At 38.0% G+C, this 23,153-nt stretch overlaps 1 protein-coding gene across 2 annotated transcripts in view; it reads left to right on the forward strand.

Moving 5' to 3' along the window:
• DIPK1A (divergent protein kinase domain 1A) overlaps positions 1 to 22,965 on the forward strand; it is a 106,839-nt gene extending 83,874 nt beyond the window's left edge. For both annotated transcript variants that reach the window (XM_074266221.1, XM_074266222.1), the window contains exons 3-5: positions 13,927 to 14,034; positions 17,932 to 18,108; positions 20,370 to 22,965. In XM_074266221.1, the coding sequence (XP_074122322.1) occupies positions 13,927 to 14,034; positions 17,932 to 18,108; positions 20,370 to 21,182 (1,098 nt within the window). In that variant the 3' untranslated portion in view covers positions 21,183 to 22,965. The remainder of the gene's footprint in view (positions 1 to 13,926; positions 14,035 to 17,931; positions 18,109 to 20,369) is intronic.
• Positions 22,966 to 23,153: the final 188 nt, after the last annotated feature.

Raw genomic sequence — 23,153 nt, forward strand, 5'->3', positions numbered from 1 at the left:
GAGAAGGCATCTATTTCACACAATTTTGATTTCTAATGAGGTCATTTATGCAAAATCCATGGATATAGATGTGTGATATATACATAGATGTGTGATATAATTATTATTCTGTGATATTGCTCTGACCAGGTTTTAATCAGACAGAAAAAATTGCCCCTGGTAGGCAGCTGTGAGTGAGCCAGTCATCACTGGATTGAGTCCCCTTACAACCTGTAGAATAACTCTCTTTCTACCATCCACAGTGTTCTTCCTATGACCACATCTACCCTCTTCCTGAATTTCATACTCACCCTCTATCAGCTCTCCATATACCCTCTCTACTTTTTTTCTCTTCTTTTCCTTTTCCTCCTTCTTTCCTGTCTTCTCTCCTCTTTTCTTTGCTTTCTTTTTCTCCCTTTACCCTTGTCCCCCTACTTTCAAAGCTCTTAACTGGCATAATAAAATGTGGGGAGAGAGACAAGAGACAGAGACAAAGTAATTGTTCCATTTCAACAAATAAATAATAGGGGTAAATCACTTTGCAGACTTTAAAGCTCTATAAAAATTCACTGATGATAATGGTGGTGATGATGATGACGATGATGGGGGGGGGGCTGGTGCTGGTGAGGAAGATGACAAAAATGAGATCATCAGGCACAGCCTCCTCTGTGTTACAGATGAGGCAGAGAATGCCCAAATTGGGCCTAGAGTCTATAACAGATCCAACACTAGAACCCAAATCTGGAGATATCCAGTCCAGGATCCCCTCCATTATACTACACTACCTTTCTTACTGAGCAAAACTGAATATTTCTTTATATTCACTTGCAAACCAAACAATTAAATATATTGATCTATGCAGATCAAGCTCCCAAGTCAGTGTGATACACTGGAAATCATTCAGGATTTGTATCCAGTAGGATCCCTCCACTCCCGTAAAACATTTATGTATTTTAATGTCTATAAAACACTTTGAAAAATGCCCTTGAAGCCCTCATTATTATCATGAGCCTGTAGAGCCATCTCCCTTTTACCTTTCAATCAATTAACTTCTCTGCTTCATTTCACTTTTCTATTAATTAATGAGCTACATCAGAGGTTCTTAATTTTCCTTGTGTCCTGGACCTCTTTAGCAGGCTAGCAAAGCCTAGAGATCCTTTTTCAGAAAAATGTTTTTAAATACATAAAATACAAGATTACAAAAGAGATCCATTGTAATTAAATAAAAGCCAAGAAAATACAAATTTATTAAAAGTTTACCCTGTGTCAGGCATTGTGCTAAGTTCTAGGGATAGGCAAAAAGATCCCTATTCCAGAGCTTACAGTTTGATAGGAGAGACAACATGCCAAAAATGGTGAACTAACAAGATATCTAAAGGACAAATCAGAAATAATCAGCACAAGCTAAAGTAGTCTTAAGAAGGATTGGGAGTAGATAAGAGTACCAGCCCTGTAGTCAGGAGGACCTGAGTTCAAATTTGCTTCAGACACATAATACTTCCTGTCTGTATGACCCTGGACAAGTCACTTCACCCCAACTGCTCAGCCAAAAAAAAAAAGGGGGGGGGGAGGGAGAGGAAGAGAGAGTGATTGGGAAAGACTTCTTATAAAAGCATGATTTTACCTGCAATTTGAAGAAATCCAAGAAACAAAGATGAGAAAGGAAAGAATTCCAGACATGGGAAACAGCCATTGAACCCAAGAGCTGGAGGTCTTATTTGTGGGACAGCCAGATAGTCAGTGTCATTAGGTCAAGGAGTACATGTCGGGTAATCAAGTGTAATTAGACTGGAAAGAGGAGGGCAAATTATAAAGAGCTCTGACTGCCAAATAGAGTATTTTGTATTTGATCCTGGAGACAATAGGGAGCCACCGGAGTTTATTGAGTAGAGCAGTGTCAGTAAATTGGTCTTGGTCAGTTTGACCTTTGAGTGGAAGATGGACCGAAGTGGGGAGAGACCACCAGAAAGATATTGCAGCAGTCCTGGCGTATGGTGGCGGGTTCCTGCACCATCACCAGGAATGAAATGGCCATGTCAGAGGCAAAAAGGTATAGCATCACAGATCGCATTTGGGGGGAGGGCATTAGAGTGAGGAGTCAGGGATGACCCCCAAGTTCCGAACCTGGCTGGCTGAGATGATGGCCCCCTCAAGAACAGTAGCAAAATTAAGGAGAGAGGAGGGCTTTAGAGGAGGGGAAAATAACAAGTCAGGTTTTAATGTATTGTATTTAAGATTATTTTGACACTTGTGTCCCTCTTCTCTCATCTATCTCCTGCTTCTCCTCCATCTCCGATCCCTCTAGTTCCATCTGACTCTTCATCCAGGTCACATCTTTCAGGGGACAAGGAATAAGCACCTATTATGTGCCATGAACTATGCTAAGCACCTCAAAAATATCACCTTCTCCGGTCTTCATGATAACCTTAGGAAATCGGTGATACTATTTCCCCCATTTTACAGTTGAGGAAACTGGGTCACACAAGGTTAAGTGACTTGCCCAGAATTAGTTAACTGTCTCGGATGAGATTTGAACTCAGATCTTCCAGACTTCAGGCCAGCTCTCCATACCAGCTGCCTCTGAGTTCTGTGCTGTCCCTTCTCCCTCTATATTATTATATTTTGGATTCAGTTACTCTGTGCTGTGGCTGAGCAGAACTACTTATGTCCTAGCCTTTCCTAGCCTCCAAATTAGAATCTCCAGGGGTCTGTTGTATATCTCAAACTGAGCATTCTATAGACATCTTCAGTCAGTAAGTAAACATTTATTAAGTGCCTACTGTATGCCAAGCACTGCTAAGCACTGGATAACAAAGAAAGGCAAAAGGCAGTCTCTTTCTCCAGGAGCTCACAATCTCTGGGGGAGACAACGTGCAAACAGCTCTATACAAACATCCTTTAGACAAAATAAATTGAAGCTAGCCCACTTCATGAACCAAGAACATAATTGATTTTTATAACTGGGAAAGGAAGGGTATGATTGGGCATTCAGTATGCCAGCCACACTCCTGACATGTAGAATTTATAATAGCTTTGCTTCCTGGTAGGATTTAATGGATTAGAAAAAAGAAAAACAAAAAAACTTTGTTTTGATCAGGGAACTAAGGGACTCAGCTTCTTAACCAGTTCTGAGAAAAGGCTCTAAATAGGGACAAATGTACTGAATTCTTTGAAATTGGAGGCAAAGTTACCGCAGGTTTTCTTTGAAAGAGGGATCATTTTTCCTAGATTTTAGCCTTTCCTTTTCCACCACAGTTTTATTTGTCATGTTGCCTGCATGTACATTTTCCTCAGACTCTGCAAGTAAAGGGTTTTGCAGCTTGTTGCCTGCGTAGATAGGATCATAACCCTTCTTTGGCATTTTTATATTCTGTGGCAAATAGTTCATCTCCTAGAGTCTGAAAAAAAAAAAAAAAAAAAGCTCAAATGTAAAGGGTCTTTTTTTCTCTGCGTGGAAGTCTCCAAATCTAAGCAAGACAGATTCAGTTAATTCTCTGGGCAATTTCCATTGCCAGCGAGTATGATTCTGCTGAGGATTGTTGATATGCAGAAGGAGGTACAAGTGTGTACCTTAAGTGAACTTCTGTGACTTCATCATGAGCATTCTAATGAAAGCTCCATTGGCACTAGAGCCTCCAGCTTTTATTACAGATTCCTCTATGATTCAATTACTGGAAATTCTGGTATGTTTGCTCCAGTGATTAACTTTAGCTTCATGTATATTTAAGCCTTGAGATATTCCAGCCACATCTTCCATTATATGGAAATGTGTATTTGCTTATCACTAATTATTATTTGGCTAGCCTGGGTTTCTTCAGCATTGTGCATTTACATTTCTTTGACATCAGCTGAATTGCTAGGATTGCTTGTAAGGAAGATAACACTCAAAAGTCAGATATTTAATAGCTTTTTAAAAAAACTTAGTTTGGGGGCAGCTGGGTGGCACAGTGGGTAGAGCACCAGACCTGAAGTCAAGAGGACCTGAGTTCAAATCTGACCTCAGACATCTAACACTTCCTAGCTGTGTGACCCTGGGCAAGTCACTTAACCCCAATTGCCTCAGCAAAATAAATAAATAAATTTATAAATTTAGTTTTTGCCCTTCGTGACAACTAAGTATAGATCCTCAGTCTCTCTTTTATGTAGGTTTTTGAAATGCAGACTAATTTTTATCCTGTTTTGATAACATCTAAATGCCCATATTTTCCCTAAATCTCTTGATTGATGGTATCAACAATAATTTTTAAAAAAAACTTTAAAGAAAATTAAGATTAAAACTAATGGGGAAGTGATACAGAACAGATATACCAGGGATACATGAATCCTGGTTCAATCTTCAACATGTCTCAGCAGCCACATGTATTATCATTTTTTTTAGATTGTGTTGCCATCTAGTGTTTTCCCTGCAACAGAATTTAGCTGCAACAGAAATTAAGGACCTAATTTCTTATGCAAACTCTTAGACTTGCAAAACAGACTATAGTTATAGGACAAGCTTTAAATATTTAGACAAATTGCACCCAAGCAACTTCCCTTCTCTGGAGAGTTCCTCAAAGGAACTCTGGGTTCTTCAGCCTCACAGTACCATGAACCAGGGAGGCTCCATCCCCACAAGAGGAAAGTTCTGGGGTTTACCTCATTTTACATATTATCTTCCTTTTTTAGATTGTAAACTCCTAGAGGGCAGGGACTGATTTTCTTATTCCTAGAGCTTAGCCACCGACGTGGCACATAGTAGTCATTCAATAATTGTTCATTGAGTTGAATTAACTACTAGAAAGGCCATGCCCTAAAAAGTCCCAGAATGCCACATAACCTGCAGTAAGTGAAGGACCAGGCCCAGTTTTGCTCCCCATGGTCCAGGAGCTTATGGCCACCATCTTGGGGACGTGATCAGGCTTCTCTGGGGTAAACTCAATCCCAGAGTCTTCCTGCAACTTTCCCTGCAGATCTCATGAACTCTGACTGCTCTCCTAGTTAAATGACACACACAAACATATAGTCCAGGTAAATTATCCCAGCGGTGACTCCATTGTCTTAATGTAGTATGAAGAGGGTAATGGGAATAACATCCAAAGGCAAACTTTATCAAAGCAGCCTCAGGAACTGATTCTTTAGATGAGAGAAGGATTAAGGAGGACAGTCCCTGATTCCTCCTGGGCAGACTTTTTAAATGTGTTTGTATGTGAAGGGGAGTTGAATCTGAAATCTGAAAACCTCTATTTCAGTTACAGCTCTGATACTTACCTAGCTCTGTGACCTTTAACAAGTCAACCTTTCTGAGCTTCAGTTTTCTTATCTGGAAAATGGATTAATAATACTTGTGTTTCTGTCCTCAAAAAGGTTACTTTGAGGCTCAGACAAGAAGATGCATGTGAATATATACTTTGTAGCCCATAAAGCTCTAATATTTGCTATCATTTGCTTTATTCTGATTATTCATTTAAACTCTGCAAATTTGTCCCCAATTTGCAAGGTCTCTTTTTTTATTATTAAAACTTTTTATTTTCAAAACAAATTCATAGATAATTTTCATCATTCATCCTTGCAAAACTTTGTGTACCAAATCTTTTTCCCTCTCTTCCCCCCATCCCTCCCCTAGATGGCAAGTAATCCAGTATGTTAAACACGTACAGTTCTTCTATATACATTTCCACAATTATCATGCTGCACAAGAAAAATCAGATCAAAAACGAAAAAAAATGAAAAAGAAAACAAAGAGCAAGCAAACAAGAGAGATAGTGAGAATGCTATGTTGTAATCCACATTTAGTCTTCATCATTCTCTCTCTGGGTACAAATGGCTCTCTCCATCACAGATCTATTGGAATTGTTCTGAATCATTTCATTAATGACAAGAGCCATGAACACCAGAATTGATCAGTCATATAATCTTGCTGTTGCTGTGTACAATGATCTTTTAGTTCTACTCACTTCATTTAGCATTAGCTCATGCAAGTCTCTCCAGACCTCTTCGAAATCATCCTGCTAATGATTTCTTATCGAAAAATAATATTCTATAACATTCATATACCATTCTCCAAGTGTTGGGCATCCTCTCAGTTTCCAGTTTCTAGGCACTACAAAAAGGGCCGCCACAAACATTTTTGCACATGTTGATCTCTTTTTCTCCTTTATGATCTCTTTGAGATATAAGCCCAATAGAAAAAAACACTGCCGGATCAAATGGTATGCACAGTTTGATAACCTTGGGCAGAGTTCCAAATTGCTCTCCAGAATGATTAGATCAGTTCACAACTCCACCAACAATATATTAGGGTCCCAGTTTTCCCACATCCCCTCTAACATTCATTATTATCTTTCCCTGTCATCTTAGCCAATCTGAGAGGTTTGTAGTGGTACCTCAGAGTTCTCGTAATTTGCCTCTCCCTTTCCTTTTCCCTTTCCCCTTCCACTTCCCTATAGGGTGAGACAAGTTTCTCTGTAAAGCTAAATATGTCTGATATTCTCTCTTTGAGCCAAATCTGATGAAAGTAGGATTCACATAATGCTCATCCCCCTCCCTTCTTTCCCTCAATTGTAATAGGTCTTTTTTGCCTCTTCAGGAGATGTAATTTACCCCATTTTACCTCCATTTTCTTCTTCTTCTAGTACAATCCCCTTTCCACCTATAGTTTCTTTTTTATTATCACAATAATCAAATTATACCCACACCTTCTAAGTATAACCATAAAGATACAGTTCTCAAGAGTTAAACATATCATCTTCCCATATAGGGATGTACACTTTTTAACTTTTAAAAGAAACAGGTTTTTTTTTTTCTTTTTACCTTTTTTATGTTTCTCTTAAGTTCTGTATTTGAAGATTAAATTTTCTGTTCAGCTCTGGTCTTTTCATCAGAAATAAATGAAGTTCACCTGTTTTATTGGATATCCATTTTTTTCCCCTGAAAAATAATGCTTAATTTTGCTGGATAATCGATTCTTGACTGAAATCCTAATTCTTTTGCCTTTTGGAATAGCAGATTCCAGGCCCTTCAATCATTTAAAGTAGAAGCTTCTAGGTCCTGGGTGATCCTGATTGTGGCTCCTGGATATTTGAATTGTTTCTTTCTGGCTGCTTGCAATATTTTTCTCCTTAATCTGATAATTCTGAAATTTAGCTATGATATTCCTTGGAGTTTTCATTTTGGGGTCTCTTTGAGGAAGTGATTGGTGAATTCTTTCAATGGATATTTTACCCTCTGTTGCTAGGATATCAGGGCAGTTTTCCTTGATGATTTCCTGAAAGATGATGTCTAAGCTTCTTTTTTCATCATGATTTTCAGGAAGTCCAATAATTCTTAAATTATCTCTCCTAAATCTGTTTTTCAGATCAATTGTTTTTTCCAATGAGGTAATATTTTAGCTTTTCTTCTATTTTTTCATTTTTTGATTTAGTTTGATTCTTGATGTCTCATTGAGGCATTCACTTCCATTTGTTCAATTCTAATTTTTTTTTTGTCTCCTTTTGCATTTGGCCAATTGAATTTTTAAATGATTTGTTTTGTTCATTGGATTCTTTTTTCCATTTCACAAATTCTGTTTTTCAATGAGTTGGTTTCTTTTTCAAATCTATTTTGTAAGGAATTTTCTTCAGATAATTTGTTTCCTTTTCCAAACTCTCCTACAACATTCTCATTTCCTTTCCCTATTTTTCTTCTCTCTTTTAAGATCTTTTTAAAAATTCTTCCAAGAGAACCTTGTGAAATGGAGACCAACTCATATCATCCTTTGGGGCTTCATCTGGAGATGATTTGCCTTTGGTGTCCTCAGAATTTGAGGTCTATTCTCTTTCTCCATAAACACTATTTATGATCAGAGCTCTTTTTGCTTTTTTTGCTCATTTTCTAAAGGTTGAGTTCTGCTCTTAGGGCAAAGGGGAGATTTTCCCAAGCTTCCTCTAGGGGTGACAGTGGCTTTTCACTGCCTTGGGCTGGTCCTGCTGACTGTGCTGGGTGGGCATGACCAAGTTCCATTATTCTGAGATTCAGAGGTTCACTATTTGCCTTTTGTATTTGTGTTGGAGGTCTCTCAGCTAATCTGGTCCACCAGCTTCTGAACCAGGAGAGTAGCCAACACTGCTGTATTTTGGTTAAGAGCCTCCAGACAGATTCCCCAGTGAGCAGATCGCCACACTGCCTTTGGATCACTACACTGTCCTGCCCCTCTTTCCCCCCCACCCACTAGAAATAGACCTTGTGGAAATTCTTCCAAAATATCTTCTAAGGGAAATTTGTTCCAGTCCAAAAATTTGTGTGTTCCATTACTCCAAAACTAGTCCAGAGGCTTGATCTGGTGTTGATCTGAGGGACACCAGGAAGAGCTCACATAAAGACCTGTCTACTGCCTGCCATCTTGGATCTGACCTGCAACATCTCTCATTTCATAAATATGCTATTCAGACAATACCCCAAAAGCCATGCTATTTATCTGCCTTTTTCCTGTTTTCAGCCTGGCTAATGCAATCAGCTTTTAGCCATGTTAACTCAAGGACACCACCTGGCAGCATAATTCAGTCATGGATGGCTAATCTAGGTTAAAGGTAGCCAATATTAATTTTTTTTTTCCTTTTCTGACCTTCCTCTTGCTAAAATAGTTTTCAAGAACACATTGAGCTAAAAAGGAAAATTTTTATTTTTAGTAGGTTATGACTGTGTTTATACTTTAGTTTACAAGCACATTGATTATTAATCCTCATTAAGGACTCTATCAAAGAAAATTGCAATTAACATTGAAGACATACAAGTGAGCCAGAATTTAAGTGATCATTCTGCTGAGCTCTTAGTTGGGATAGCAGCTATTAGTTATATTGTGAAGCCACATACAAACAGATATAAACAGATTCAACCTATTTACTAATATGTTGGTTTGTTGATAACCCATAGGCATGAAAACTCGGGGTGGGGAGAGGGGGGGAATACTGCTTTAAAACAAAACTATTTGTTTTTAAAGAAACTCTAGTTTGGTTTGATTTTTTTAATATTCAGAATATTGTCTAGTACTGAGGTAAGTAGTCAGAAGCCCTGGCATACATGCTACCCAGGATACATGTCCCTCTCTGAGTATTGCCCTTAGTCTGCCTGCTGGGTCTGCTATGGTATTCTGCACAGTGGATGTATATATACCATGCCCCAGGACATCAGACCCAGTCTCTGTCAATAGGATCATTTTAATTTCAGTACTTACTCTGCCCCAGAAAGGAACATGAGTCCTGAAAATGCACTTTTAGTCTTGGGAAATTAAAATGTTAATATTAATTTTAATCATTCTAATTAAAAGACAGATATTAAAAGGCTTTCTTTAGGGACTTCATCATGGGAAGTGAGCATTAAAAATCAAGATATTGGGGGCAAGTGAAAAGATGGCAGATGACAAATATGTGAGGGGAAAAAATCCAAGTCATTAATAATTGGAGAGTTGCAAATTAAAACTGAAACTTCACCTCCCCCTTATCAAGCTGGAAAGATGATGAAAAATGGAACTAATCAGTGTTGAAGGAGATATGAGAAGACAGGAAAGCTACTAATGGAGCTGTGAGTTGGTACATCTCTTCTGGAAAACAGTCTGGAATTATCAAGAGAAGAAAAGAATCTTAGATGCCAGGTTATTTGTAGCAGCACTTTCAGGGTCGTAAAAGCCAAAGCAGATATTTGTTACTGGGCCAAGATCTGAACAAATTGTGGCATATAAATTTAATGTCCTAATAAATTAGTATGACCCAGCCAAAGTCAAACCACCAGCACCAGCATCTCCCTCATCTCACCCTCAGCCTTTGATGGAGACAGCCCAGGACCCTAAGCCCAAGAGCCTTGGGAACAGCAGCACCCTCCAGACTAGCCCCTACAGCCATTATTGAGGAAAGAATTCTATGGAAAATGGGGAAAGGAGGAAAGGAAATAAGTATTTATTAAGCACCTACTATGTGCCAGGCACTATACTAAATGTTTTACAAATGTTATCTCATCTGATCTACAAAATATCCCTAGGAAGTAGATGCTGTTATTACCACCATTTTAGAGATGAGGAAACAAATATGGAGGTCAAATGATTTTCCCAGAGTCACATAGCTAGTGTCCACAGCTACATTTGAATTCAGGTCTTCTTGACTCCAGGTCTGTCATTCCCACCATTGAGATACCCCGCTAATTCAGAAAGGGCCCACCTACCTCATCACCATCAGTAACAATTATTGACCAACAGTCAGATAGGCACAGGAACCCCTGGAATGGAATAGAACCGCAGCAATTTATAATTAGAACTAAGAATTGGGCTACTTAGGGAGTTTGACAGCTTGCTCAGACATTGACTTTAAATATCAATTTCAAAAGAATTATAAAGAAGTTTTAAAGAATTCACTTCAATTTTGTAAAAGAATCACAGAAGAAAGCAGAGCATGGAGAACACACTGACTCTGATGATCTAAGTGAAAATAATGGCAAAAAGAAGTTGGATTCATAATCATTGAAGTGACCAATCTTAGTCCAAGAAAACAGATGAGGAAATTGTTTCCTTAGTGAAAAACCGAGGGGCCATGGGTATGCAGCGTTGCAGAAAAAATCAATTACTTACTTGAGGTAACAACTCTATTTGCCTCAGTTTCCTCATCGGTAAAATGAGTTGGAGAAGGAAATGCCAAATTACTCCTATATCTTGGCCAAGAAAATCCCAAATGGGGTCACAAAGAGTCAAACATGACTGAAAACAAATAAACTACTGTAGATTCTTTCTTTCCTTGCCTCACCCTTAAGGAGAACGGAGTTTTTCTTGCTTGAAATTTATGTTTTTTGATTACAAAAGAGGGTTTCATTCATTGCAGGGCTAGTATGTTGGGAAATGACTTATAGAAGATAAAATGTATCAGTTAAAAAAAAAAAGGTAAAACATTTATACTTAATGTGATTTCTGAGTGATTTGCCCAAGACATATCATGGAACATAAGTTGGGTTGTTTATTGGCTTGCAATTCTGTTATTTTCCACCTACCTCTATCTGCTCAGCTGCCATCTGGAAGAAGGGATAGCAACATAAAAGACTGATGTATAAAAATTCATTAGGAAAGAGTGCCCTCTTCTGGCAAAATTACGTATTTATACAGGTGTGTTTTCAATTCTGTCAAAATCTGTGAATGGGATTTTAAACTCCTTGAAGACAGTCACAGAGCTATTTTTGTATCCCAATTTAAAGCCTAGCATAAAGTAGGCACTTAATTAAGTGCCTACTTTATGCTAGGCTTTAAACAATTGAACAATTGTTCACTACCATGGAGGTAGTGAACATTCTCTCCTACTCCCAACTTTGGTTGTCCTTTGTTTTTTTTAAATGGTGTTCACAGAATATAGAATTTAGGGAAAGAATGGTCAAAGCCATCTTGATAATCCCCCCATTTTATAGATGGGGCAGAGAGATAAATGAAGATATAACAATATGAAGGAGCAGTAGGCCCAGATTTCAAACTAAAATCTCCTAAACTCAAATTCTTTTTTTTCTCCTCTCAAGTCAACAAGCACTTAGTAAGCACTTACTGTGTGTCATACACTGGGCTAAGTATTGTTGACACAAATACAAAAATTCAGTCTCTGACGGCAAGAAGCTTATATTCTCTCTAGAGAAAATAACATACAAAAAAGAGGGTTGAAGATCTATAAAAGAGACCAATAAACATTGTCATTTTAATTTTGAAAACATAATAATTAGAAAAACAATTGAGGTTCTCATTACATGTAAATTAGCCCCCCCCAAATTGAAATGTACAAAATCCAACAATGATGAACCTAAGAAAGCAATCACTCTACCACTTTTGATAGAATTGTAAATTGCTGCAATATGTTTGAAAAACAAGAGAATGTGCAAGAGACACAAAACTGATCATCATTCTTGCCAAGAATAATTCTGCTAAAGAACTTTACCCTAAGGTGGTAATAAAAAGGTATGGATACCAAATATATGGAGAACTGCTTTATTTGTAACACTGAGGCAATAACAACAAGAACCTCATCTCTAGAGAGTGAATGTTTTATAGAAAAATTTGGAACATACCAACACAATGCAATACTGTTCTACCATTAAAGTGACAAATGAGGAACACAAAGAAGGAAAGATGAAAAGTAATTCAATAAAAACAGAATTAGAAACAGTATATCTCTTTACCATACATTACTTCTTCCTGGTTATTATAATTCATATGTGCAAGATGTTCTGAAAAGACCAGTATGTTAAACAGCCTGCTTGAATAGGGCAAACCTCTCATTTCTGGCTAGTAAGTCCACTATCTCTCCCCCTTTTCTTGCCCCACCAATTTGTTGGTGAACCATCTCAGTATTTTTGTCATCTAGCTCCCAGGTTTTCAACTTTCTTTCACTTCCTTTTCTAGAGGTTGTTTCATTAATTATAAATTTGAGTTGGGAATTTTGCAGGCATCCACATCAAAGTCAGAAGCCTACATCAGTGGATTCAAAATTCAAATAGGAACTGAGCCACTGTTCCATACATAAGGATCTCTGTAGCTGTGTTTTAACTTAGTTTTTACTTGCAATGTAAATTGTCGTATTGTATTTTTTATATATTTTGTTAAATATTTCCCAATTACATTTTCATCTGGCTGGGGCTGCAATCAAGAATGTAGGAGCAACATGGGGCCTCAGGCTGGGCAAACACTTCCTATCTGAAAAGAGGGTCAGCCAACTTCAGCCTCTCCTTTTTACTACTGCTCACAGAGAAAAGTTTTTGCATTTTTTTTTTGGTTTTGTTTTTGTTTTGTTTTGTTTTTTTCCTGAGGCTGGGGTTAAGTGACTTGCCCAGGGTCACACAGCTAGGAAGTGTTAAGTGTCTGAGACCAGACTTGAACTCCGATCCTCCTGAATTCAAGGCTGGTGGTCTATCCACTACGCCATTTAGCTGCCCCTGCATTTTTTAATATAAAACTTTATTTTTAAATGTAAAAATCATTTTTAGCTCACAGGTCCTACAAAAACATGCAGGGGGATGGATTTGGCCCTCAACAGTAATTTTCCAACTCCCGGCCTACATTTTTCATACTCTATTTTCTTCATTTTTAAAAAATTGGGACACATTAATACACCATTGGCGGAACTGGGAATTGGTCCAACAACTCTAAAAAGCAATTTGGAATTAGGCTAGGAGAACAAAAATACCCATCTCCTCTGACCAAAAGAACAAGACATATAGAAAAGGTCAAAGAAAGATCCAGGATAAGCCAAAATATTTATAGCAATATTCTTTATAATAACAAAGGCTGAAAACAAATGGTGCCCACTGATTGATACATTATAAGTCTTACACGAACTATTTCAAAATGAGAGAAGTAAAACCAGGAAAACTATAGGGCATGACTGCCATCTTGTACATGGAAAAAAGAAGAATACTGTATGTTTTTAATGACAAAGCTTGGCCCACCAGGCTAGTTATAGGATAGTCAAATTAGGCAATGCTGGGCAATGAGGAAGGTGCCATGATTAAGTGGGAACCCAGGGAAGAAAAGAGGATACCTTTGAGAAATGAAGAGAAGGCAGTGCTTGGCCACTGGCAACAGATATCACACAATTCAAAGTTTTCTTTGGAGCTATTTGAGAAGAGAATGGACATTTGAAGCCTTGCTTAGGATTTAGCAGAGATCATGGATAATACATGGGTCTCTTAGTTCTCCATCATCCATGATCATAAATGGAGGAACCTCCGAGAGCATCTATAGCAATGGTGCCAAACTGAGAAGGAATGAAGTGCTTGGACTGTAGGTGCTATGTAACTTCCCACTCTTCTGTCTCCTCACGTGACTATTCCATGGATAAAGCGTAAGTCTTCAGACTCACGAATGTGTTTATGTTTATATTGCTCATCTCAAAAAACCTCTCCAAACACAAATATCCATGATGGTGTCATGACTGTTGCTTCCTATCCAAAACTTCCTATTCTCTCTTCTTCGTTTTCCAGTGTGATAAATACAAGACCGGAGTCATCGATGGGCCTGCATGTAGTAGCCTTTGTGCTAAAGAAACTCTTTATTTTGGAAAATGCTTATCAACTAAACCCAACAATCAGGTATGGACTTTTTGAATAAAAATTCCAGTTGCTAATTGGGTTGTTTTTATTTTCTTTTTTTTAATTTTGCTAGGAGACACAGTGCTGGAACTAAAGTTAGAGAGAGCCAACTTCAAATTCTGCCTCATACTTACTAGCTGTGTGACCCTAGGCAAATTGTTTAGCCCATCTCAACCTTGGTTTCCTCATTTATAAAATGGAAAAAAAAAAATATCACCTACCTCCCAGGATTGTAGTCAAGATCAAATGCACGGGACTTTTATGGAAAAGTTTTGCATAACTTTACATGTATCTTCTCAATGGGAAGGGGCAGGGAAAGGGAAGGAGCAAGAGAATCTAGAACTCAAAGTTTTAAAAACAAATGTTAAAAATTATTTTAAGTGAATCTGAGGGAAAATAAAATAAATAAATTTTTTTAAAAATTAAATGTGATAAGATTTATAAGGCACTTAATACCCTTAAAGCACCATATAAATTCTCTTGTTATTACACTTATCATACCAAATTTTAGCTATTGTTACTGTTGTGCCAATATTATAGATTATATTACAAGAAAATACAAATCAGTTTTAAAACAATAGTGACATTTCTGTTATTGTCCAAGGTACATTATAGTTGTTTTTTTTTAATTGAAGCTTTTTATTTTCAAAACATATTCATGAATAATTTTTCAACATTAACCCTTGCAAAACTTTGTATTCCAATTCCTCCCTTCCCCCACCTCCCAGGATGGCAAGTAATCCAGTATATTTAAACATAATAGAAACATATATTAAATCCAATATATGAATACAAATGTATACAATTATCTTGCTGCACAAGAAAATTCAAATCAAACAGGAAAAAAATGAGAAAGAAAATAAAATCCAAGGAAATAACAAAAGTGAAAATGCTGTGTTGGGATCCACACCCAGTTCCCACAGTGCTATCTCTGGGTGTAGATGACAAGCTACATTATAGTAACACTGACAAGCTGAAACTAAGACTAGAACTACTCACTGAAATAAAATTAAAACGTTAAACTGCATATAAATTATTTATACATACAGAATAACCTAGATGCCCCTAGGCAGAGTAGAGAGGAAGGCTCCTTATGGACCCTATTTTCCCAATGGTAGAGAAGCTTAAAGGATTTCTAAAATATTACATTAAAGTATTATTTAAATATTGCAAATTTTTTCATGTATCCTAAACACTGTGGAAAGAAAAATAACTGTGGCTGCCAGAAAGGATTTTATATCACCTTGGGTGAAGAAGTGAAGGGAAAGAAGACACAAATATACAAATTACTCCATAGTGTAAGACAGGAGCTGATTAATACAATTAGAGAGAGAAGTATCAGTGCTATGGGGATCCCAGAGGACAAGGTGCATCTATTCAGGGAAGGATTCATAAAAGAGGTGGCATTTAACTGGGGCCTTGAAGGCTGGAAAGACATTTTGAAAGACATAATTTTTTTTAATATTCTAAACCCTGAGAACAGCTTGGGGCCAGGACAGAATTGGGCATATCTGGCTAGAATGGAATGTGTAAAGAGTCATGGGTAGAGAAGCTGGAATGTCTTGTTTGGGCCACAATGGGGAGAGGCCTGAAATGTCAAGTTGGCAAATTTGGACATTATTCCTCTAAATAATATTTACAGCTTGTGTTAATTCAAAGTCTAACAACCTTGAGAAAGAGAGAAATGAGAAAAGAATTTATAGTAGTTACCACTGTAATGAAGACAATTAGGTGCCCGGTAAATAAAGCTCTGGGCCTTACATCATGAAGACGAGTTCAAATCCAGACTCAAATACTAGCTGTGTGTTCTTGGGCAAGTCAACTTCACCCTGTTTGCCTATTTCCTCTTCTGTAAAATGAGCTGGAAAAGGAAAGGGCAAACTCCTCCAGGATTTTTAACAAGAAAATCCCAAATGGGTTCACAAAGAGCAACGAACCAAATTCTAAAATGAATTACCTTAAAAACCATTTTTCAGAGCACCCTATCTATTCTAGTGATCTTGTCCCTCCCCTATGTTTAAAGTAGTGAACTACATTTCCATTTTTTTTCTTGATTTAAGAGAATGGAAAAGAAACAAAAGCAAATCTTGAAAGACACAAAATGTGTCAGATATAGCTTCAAATTTACTCTAAAACCCTTGAATTTGCTTCTGTAAAAAAGATAGCTTCTCTTATTGACAGTATTAAATAATGAAAATGATCCATATCCCAATAAGTCCTTCCCAGCAGTTCGAAATGATATAAATAGCCTATATTAAAAACTTTAAATTGCTTCTGAAATTCATGTTTACTTCCTTTTCATTAATAGCATCCATCAAATTAACTCATTTGTTTGATTGTTCCTTTGCCCACAAAGCAATATTACTATCTTGTCCTTTTTTTTTTTTTTTTTTTTAATAGTAATGGATTGAGAAATTTAGTAATGGGCCTTTAACCAAATTATTCACTTGTATGAATACAAATGCATGGTGGATCTCTTAGACTCTACTCAAAGACATAATAATAATAAATGGGGACTACTTTTACTTGATAACTCAGTTTGGGTTGCACTAAATGACCTCAGAGGTAACGGAAGTTTCATATTCAGTGACTGATACCAAGTTGCATTGCCTATACAGGCATGGTGGGGCTAAGAACGTGACATAAGCTTCTCAATATTATTAGATGAGCAATTCCCTTGTTAACTGTCTTTCCTGTAAGGCAAAGGACTGAAAAGCACTCGTAGGATGAGAAGTAAGTACCTTCCTTCCAGGAGGCTTCTCATAGTCACAGGTAATACTGTCTAATGCAGGTATTTTAGGTATTCATCACTATGGGGGAAAAAAAATGATTTGGGAAAAACACTCCATCAAGCACGACAAAATGGGAGAATAATAAAAGATTATGGTATCAGCCAGGCTTCCAGAGCTTGCTCTCTGCTGGCTACATGAGTCATCCATCTTTTTCCTAATTCTCACATTTATACCTGTAATATCCACCAGATGGGTGAGATATTCTAAATATCCAGATTAATCATTTTCAATATTCCCATGAGGAAAGGAGCTGTAGAATTCCTAAATATTACAGAGTACTATGACTGACAGACCTTTATTTCAAATGAGATGTATTACAAATATAGGGACTTAACACCAACTGCCATTTTTTAAAAGTAGTCAATGCTGCTCAAATATATGATGCCCAAGCACAGGATGATCTCTCCTAAGGCAAGTGCTGTGTGCATAGGAGGAATAAACATGGGATGCAGATGAAACTCTCAGTCCATCATTTTCCCTATAGCCAGAATAGGTTTCAAATCCACACTGAAAATTCATATTAGCATGACAGAGCAGGTCAACAAGCATTTATTAAGCATCTCCTATGTGCCAAGCACTGTGCTAAACACTAGGAATACAAACTCAAAAATCAGTCCCTGATCCCAAGGAACTCACAGTCTGCTGGGTAGAGCAGAACTGCTTATGACTACAAATTCTTTTAGCTTCCCTAATTTTTCACAAGATTGCTAAAGCAATTAGAAATCACTACAAATATTTCAACAATCTGTAATTTCATTTTTGTGACTTTGTAAAGGACAGATCACAGCCTTTCAAAAAGTCAAGAAAGAGTCTTCAGGTTTAAGGTCCTAGTGCCAAGAGGGTGATGAGATTCTGGGCAAAGAGGCTGACACAGCCATATAGCTTCAGTAGAGACCAATCACAGACTCTGCACCCAAAATATCATCTTATATGTGTTTTGAGGAAGTGTTTCATACTTACAACCCAAAAAAGAAAAATCTGTGGCTTAGATTCAAACAATTCTTTGTTGGCAAAGAAAGGACAAAGAAAAAGTCATTATTTTCAGACTAATGTGTTCATGTGTGAGCCCCAAAAAATCATCGAGCTTTTCATGTTTTTCACGTAGATGTATTTAGGCGTTTGGGGAAATCTGCAGGGCGTTGTCAAGTGTCAGATGGAACAAGCCCCCCACCTTGATTTCGGGACTGAATTGGAACCAAGAAAAGAAGTTGTTTTATTTGAGAAGCCGACTCGGGGAACAACAGTCCAGAAATTCAAAGAAATGGTGTATAGTCTCTTTAAAGTAAGCATGACATTCATAAAACCTTTTTCCTTTCACTCTATTTGGTGAGAAAACTTCTAGCTGTTTTTTTCCTAAATTTCTAGAATACATTTTCTGACTCTCGTGTGCTAAACTGATCAGACATCTTGTACAAGTAGAACTGGAAGGGATCTTAACCATTATAATCAGAGTAAGAATTTCAAAGAATGTAGCTGAAATCATTCGGGGACATTCTGTTTCTGGCCTCTATGGCTCAGTCTAAGCTTCAATTTGGGGAGAAGCTTTTGAGTTTCTTCAAGCTGAACTCATCCAGTCTAGTATTCAAGCAAAATGTTGACAACTGGTGTTACATGTTTAAAGTAAAAGATATGGAACTGATTTGTGGCAAACAAGTGAAAGCCACCTCTGACTATACAATGTATACAATGTAACACAAGTTTGCTGAGAAGGTATTTTCCAAGAATTGTTTTGGGTTTTGGGTTTTTTTTGCTCTCAGTAATTTTACTATCCAAGATGGGAGAACATAAGAGAAGTCAAGATTTGGATCAATTTTATTGTTTTGTTCTAATTTGCAAGACTTTGCTAATTAATTGGGTGAAACGACATATAATATATGCTAATAAAATATTATAAATACCCAAGATTTAGCATTTTAAATTCTTGTATTTTTTTTTTTTGGGGGGGGGAGGCTGGGGTTAAGTGACTTGCCCTGGGTCACACAGCTAGGAAGTGTTAAGTGTCTGAGACCAGATTTGAACTCAGGGTCCTCCTGAATTCAAGGCTGGTGCTCTCTCCATTGTGCCACCTAGCTGCCCCTAAATTCTTGTACTTTTAAGGATCGATGTTTCAAGGTGGGTAATTATTGCAGTTACTTATCAATGTGCCAGCAAGGTAAGTAACAGAGGCAGCATTATGTTGGGCCTTTAATCAGGAAGGAGCGCTGGGTCCAAATCCTACTTACCTCACTAACTAGCAGAGAGCTCAATTAAGTCATTTAACCTGGGTCACCCTCCATATGCTAATATCTAAATAAGAGATAAACTCAAAGGCCTCCAGGGGCCTTTTTCTGCTCCTAATCTAGGATCTTATGCATTAAGGATATGGTATTCAAGATTTGCTGTGGCCAAAATGAGTCTCCTCATGGGTGGCCAACTTCCTGGTGACCAGTGGAAGTTCCTTTATTGAAACAAAATTAGAGGTCAAACTGTTTTGGCACAGGATTGAAATATATCTAGTATGGCTCTAAGACAAAATTTAATACTTTCCAACAAATAATATGATTGATTAAACATGATTTTATATATTAAGAAATTAGCTTCTTAAATACTGAAATAAGACAAGCTAGTATTGTGGAAAGTTGACAGAACAGTGAATTTTTGTAGTAAAAACAGCATGACTTATGTAGAAGACAAAGTATGGTTTTTAACAACTGCCTCTTTGGATGGAACAGCTAAGTGGTGCAGTGGGATTCTAGGGCACCAGCCCTAGAATCAGGAGAGCTTGAGTTCAAATTGATTTCAGACACTTAACACTTACTAGCTGTGTGACCTGGACAAATCACTTAATCCCAATTGCCTAGCCAAAGAGCCTTCTTCCCCCTTCCCACCCCCCCCAAAAAAAAAATCCATCTTGAGATATGCTTTGAGTTTAAAAGCTGTCCTTATGGTCTCTCTCAGTGAATGCCTTAAATTCCTATAAAAACGAAGTGGGAGGCAGAATTCTATTGCTCCAATAGTGGGAAATGAGCAGAGTACTCAGTTCAGTGGAAATGACCTCTCAGTAGAGAAAGGAAGCATTTATGAAGCTTCTGTTGTATGCCATTAGCATGCTTAGCTTCTTGCAAATATGTTTAATAAGCATGAAAAGCTAAAGGAGAGCTAAAAAAGAGGAGAAAGTAATCAAAAAGCCAACCATGGAGTGACCTCTTCTTTATAAAAAAGATAACCAAGTTCTTCAGGCCCATCTCTCATCATCTTCTCACCTAGCATCCAAGCAAAAAAATGTCATAAAACACACATAGCAACATTGGGAGACGTCCAAAAGTGGGTTAGAATAATGATGAATACTAGGTGGCTCACCTGTGTAGAAATTTAGATACTGACATTACATGAGGAACAAATGCTTCCCTTATCTCAAGAATAGAAGTATCTCAGATGTTTCAGAACTCAGCTGAGTGTGTGTGTGTGTGTGTGTGTGTGTGTGTGTGTGTGTGTGTGTGTGCACCTTAGCAATTTTGATGATTATCATCTTTAAATGTGGCTAAGAATTCTTGTCATTACCAGGCCAAGTTGGGTGACCAAGGAAATCTTTCGGAGCTGGTCAATCTCATCCTCTCAGTGGCTGACGGAAACAAAGATGGCCGAGTTTCCCTGCCCGAAGCCAAGTCTGCCTGGGCCCTTCTTCAGCTCAACGAGTTTCTGCTCATGGTCATCCTTCAGGACAAAGAGCACACACCAAAGCTAATGGGCTTCTGTGGAGACCTCTACATGATGGAAAGAGTGGACTACACCTCTCTTTATGGAATAAGCCTTCCCTGGGTAATTGAACTTTTCATTCCCTCTGGTTTCAGGAGAACCATGGATCAGTTGTTCACACCCTCATGGCCTAGAAAGGCTAAAATAGCCATAGGACTTCTAGAATTTGTAGAAGACGTTTTTCACGGTCCCTACGGAAACTTCCTCATGTGTGACACGAGTGCCAAAAACTTGGGATATAATGATAAGTATGATTTGAAAATGGTGGACATGAGAAAAATCGTGCCAGAAATGAATCTCAAAGAGTTAATTAAAGATCGTCACTGTGAATCTGACCTGGACTGTGTTTATGGTGCAGATTGTAGAACTAGCTGTGACCGGAGCAGGATGAAGTGCACTTCAGAAGTGATCCAGCCCAACCTGGCCAAGGCTTGTGCCTTGCTCAAAGACTACCTGCTGCGTGGGGCACCCGCAGAGATCCGGGAAGAGCTGGAGAAGCAGCTCCAATCTTGTGTTGCCCTCACGGTCACGGCGAACCAGATGGAAATGGAGCATTCTTTGATATTAAATAACCTAAAGACATTACTGTGGAAGAAAATTTCTCATACAAATGACTCCTAGCTGATGTCAGACATGGGAAACTTGCCCCTTTAAGTCATCCTGACCATTAAAAAGGAGCCCCTTCCCCATCAATGTCCCTTCCAACCCCTTCCCAAAAATCCAGCATCCTGTGCCCAATCCCCTCACAACCCTTTCCGAAGGCTTAGTGGAGGTCGGAGCCCATGCTCTCTACGCTACTGTCAGCAGATGAAGGTCTTGTACTTGTACAGTTTACACAATTTTAATTAAGTCGCCACTTTTTCTAAAGTCCTGTGAGGGATGTGGGGGAGAATGACTTCCATTGTATGCTCAGGAAACTGAGGCTGAATGCTGCTAGTGAGCAGCAGCCAGGATTCTGGGTCCCAGCTTCAGCTTCTGAGTCCCTGGCCCCTTCATGGTACCAGAAAAGTTAGGAGAGATGTGAATACAAGAACCTCCGGTCTGTTTCTCAGACACCTACTTGTTCTTCACTCCTAATGCTGTGAAAATCCTCATTACATGTGAATACCCATGTTAATGACAATGGTTTTTGCAAGTAATTCTTTGTTAGCCAAGAGGCCACTGCTGGAAATGTGGTCAAATCCAAGCTGCTGTTTTAAAAATTAATTTAACTTTCACATAGTTTACTAATATTTCAGCATGGCAGAATTTGCACATTAATGGGAAATTTAAATTGCTAAGCAGATAAATTAAATTCTTCTTTGGTATAAACAGGTAGTGAGATTTACCTTCAGTTTTTTTACATTATTACCTCATTCAGATCTTGAATGCTACGCTCTTGTTCTAGTAAATTAAGGATATTTCCTCTAGCTCTACATCAGAACTTTGGGGAAATGAAATTTTTATAAAACTACCAATACACAAGTTATTAGTATTTTTTGCATCAGTAAATTACAAAGCATTGGAAATGGAATGGTTATTTAAAAGAAGGGTGGGGCAGCTAGATGATGCAGTGATTAGAGCACCAGTTCAAATCTGGTCTCAGACACTTAACATTTCCTAGCTGTGTGACTCTGGGCAAGTCACTTAACCCCAATTGCCTCAGGAAAAAAAAAAAGGCACAAATTAAAATTGTCTTAAAATCCTGCTCTCACAATTCTAAAAAATCTCTTCCTCATAAGCTCTGGGCATTCAGTATTTGCAGTCTGAGATGCCTCCAAACCAGGTACTAGATACAGAATATGCATAGAAAAGTTGTCATATTTGATCCCAGGTAGAAGTAAATGGTCAACTGACCTGATAACACTGAAGTAACAAACCAGTTGGGGTACAAAGTCTATCCACTTTCTTGAGATGTGGCAGACATGGAATTAATCACGAAATCTTAATAAGGCCAACAGAAAAGTACTAAGCTACCTTGTGTCCCCAAATAGCATCCCACACATCAAGTCTATGGGTATGCACACTGAAAAAGCCTTCCTTCATCCATCTTTCTATGTACTCGGGACAATGAGATTAGCAGCAAAGTAGATCCCGAGTGCATCTGACCTGTACATACTTTGTTCTGGCATGTTATTTTCAAACCTTGCGCACAATGACAATCTTTTTTGATGTCTCCATAAAGTAGAATGTTCTACTTTTGGAGGAAGAGCCAATGTTTGCTGCTGGAAAAGATTCCAGCTGCAATTGCTTGTGTCCTCCAGCTGTGTCTAAATTATACATGGTGTGATCAGGCAGTGGACTTTATTGATCATGGCGTTTTCATCGTTTTGGTTTTTTTTCCCCAGTTTTCTTTACAGTTGTACCATTTAAGGTGTTTTTTCCTTTCCACTAAGCATCTGGTTTCAATAAATGGCTGGAAGTGTATTTCCTATTTGTAGCATTTCCTCGTCTGTCACAGCCAAAAGGGAACCTTAACTTATTTTATGGATGGCCATCCAGCTCATTAATTCCTTGGTAGGCAAGCTAGCTGCCACAATGTTGCTTATTGTGTCCAACAGGCTATCATGTCACTTTAGCAGCATTAGGGACATGCTGTTATCATCATGGAGT

The sequence above is a fragment of the Sminthopsis crassicaudata genome, chromosome 4 (genome assembly GCF_048593235.1).
Source record: "Sminthopsis crassicaudata isolate SCR6 chromosome 4, ASM4859323v1, whole genome shotgun sequence".
In the NCBI taxonomy this organism is placed as follows: Eukaryota; Metazoa; Chordata; class Mammalia; order Dasyuromorphia; family Dasyuridae; genus Sminthopsis; species Sminthopsis crassicaudata.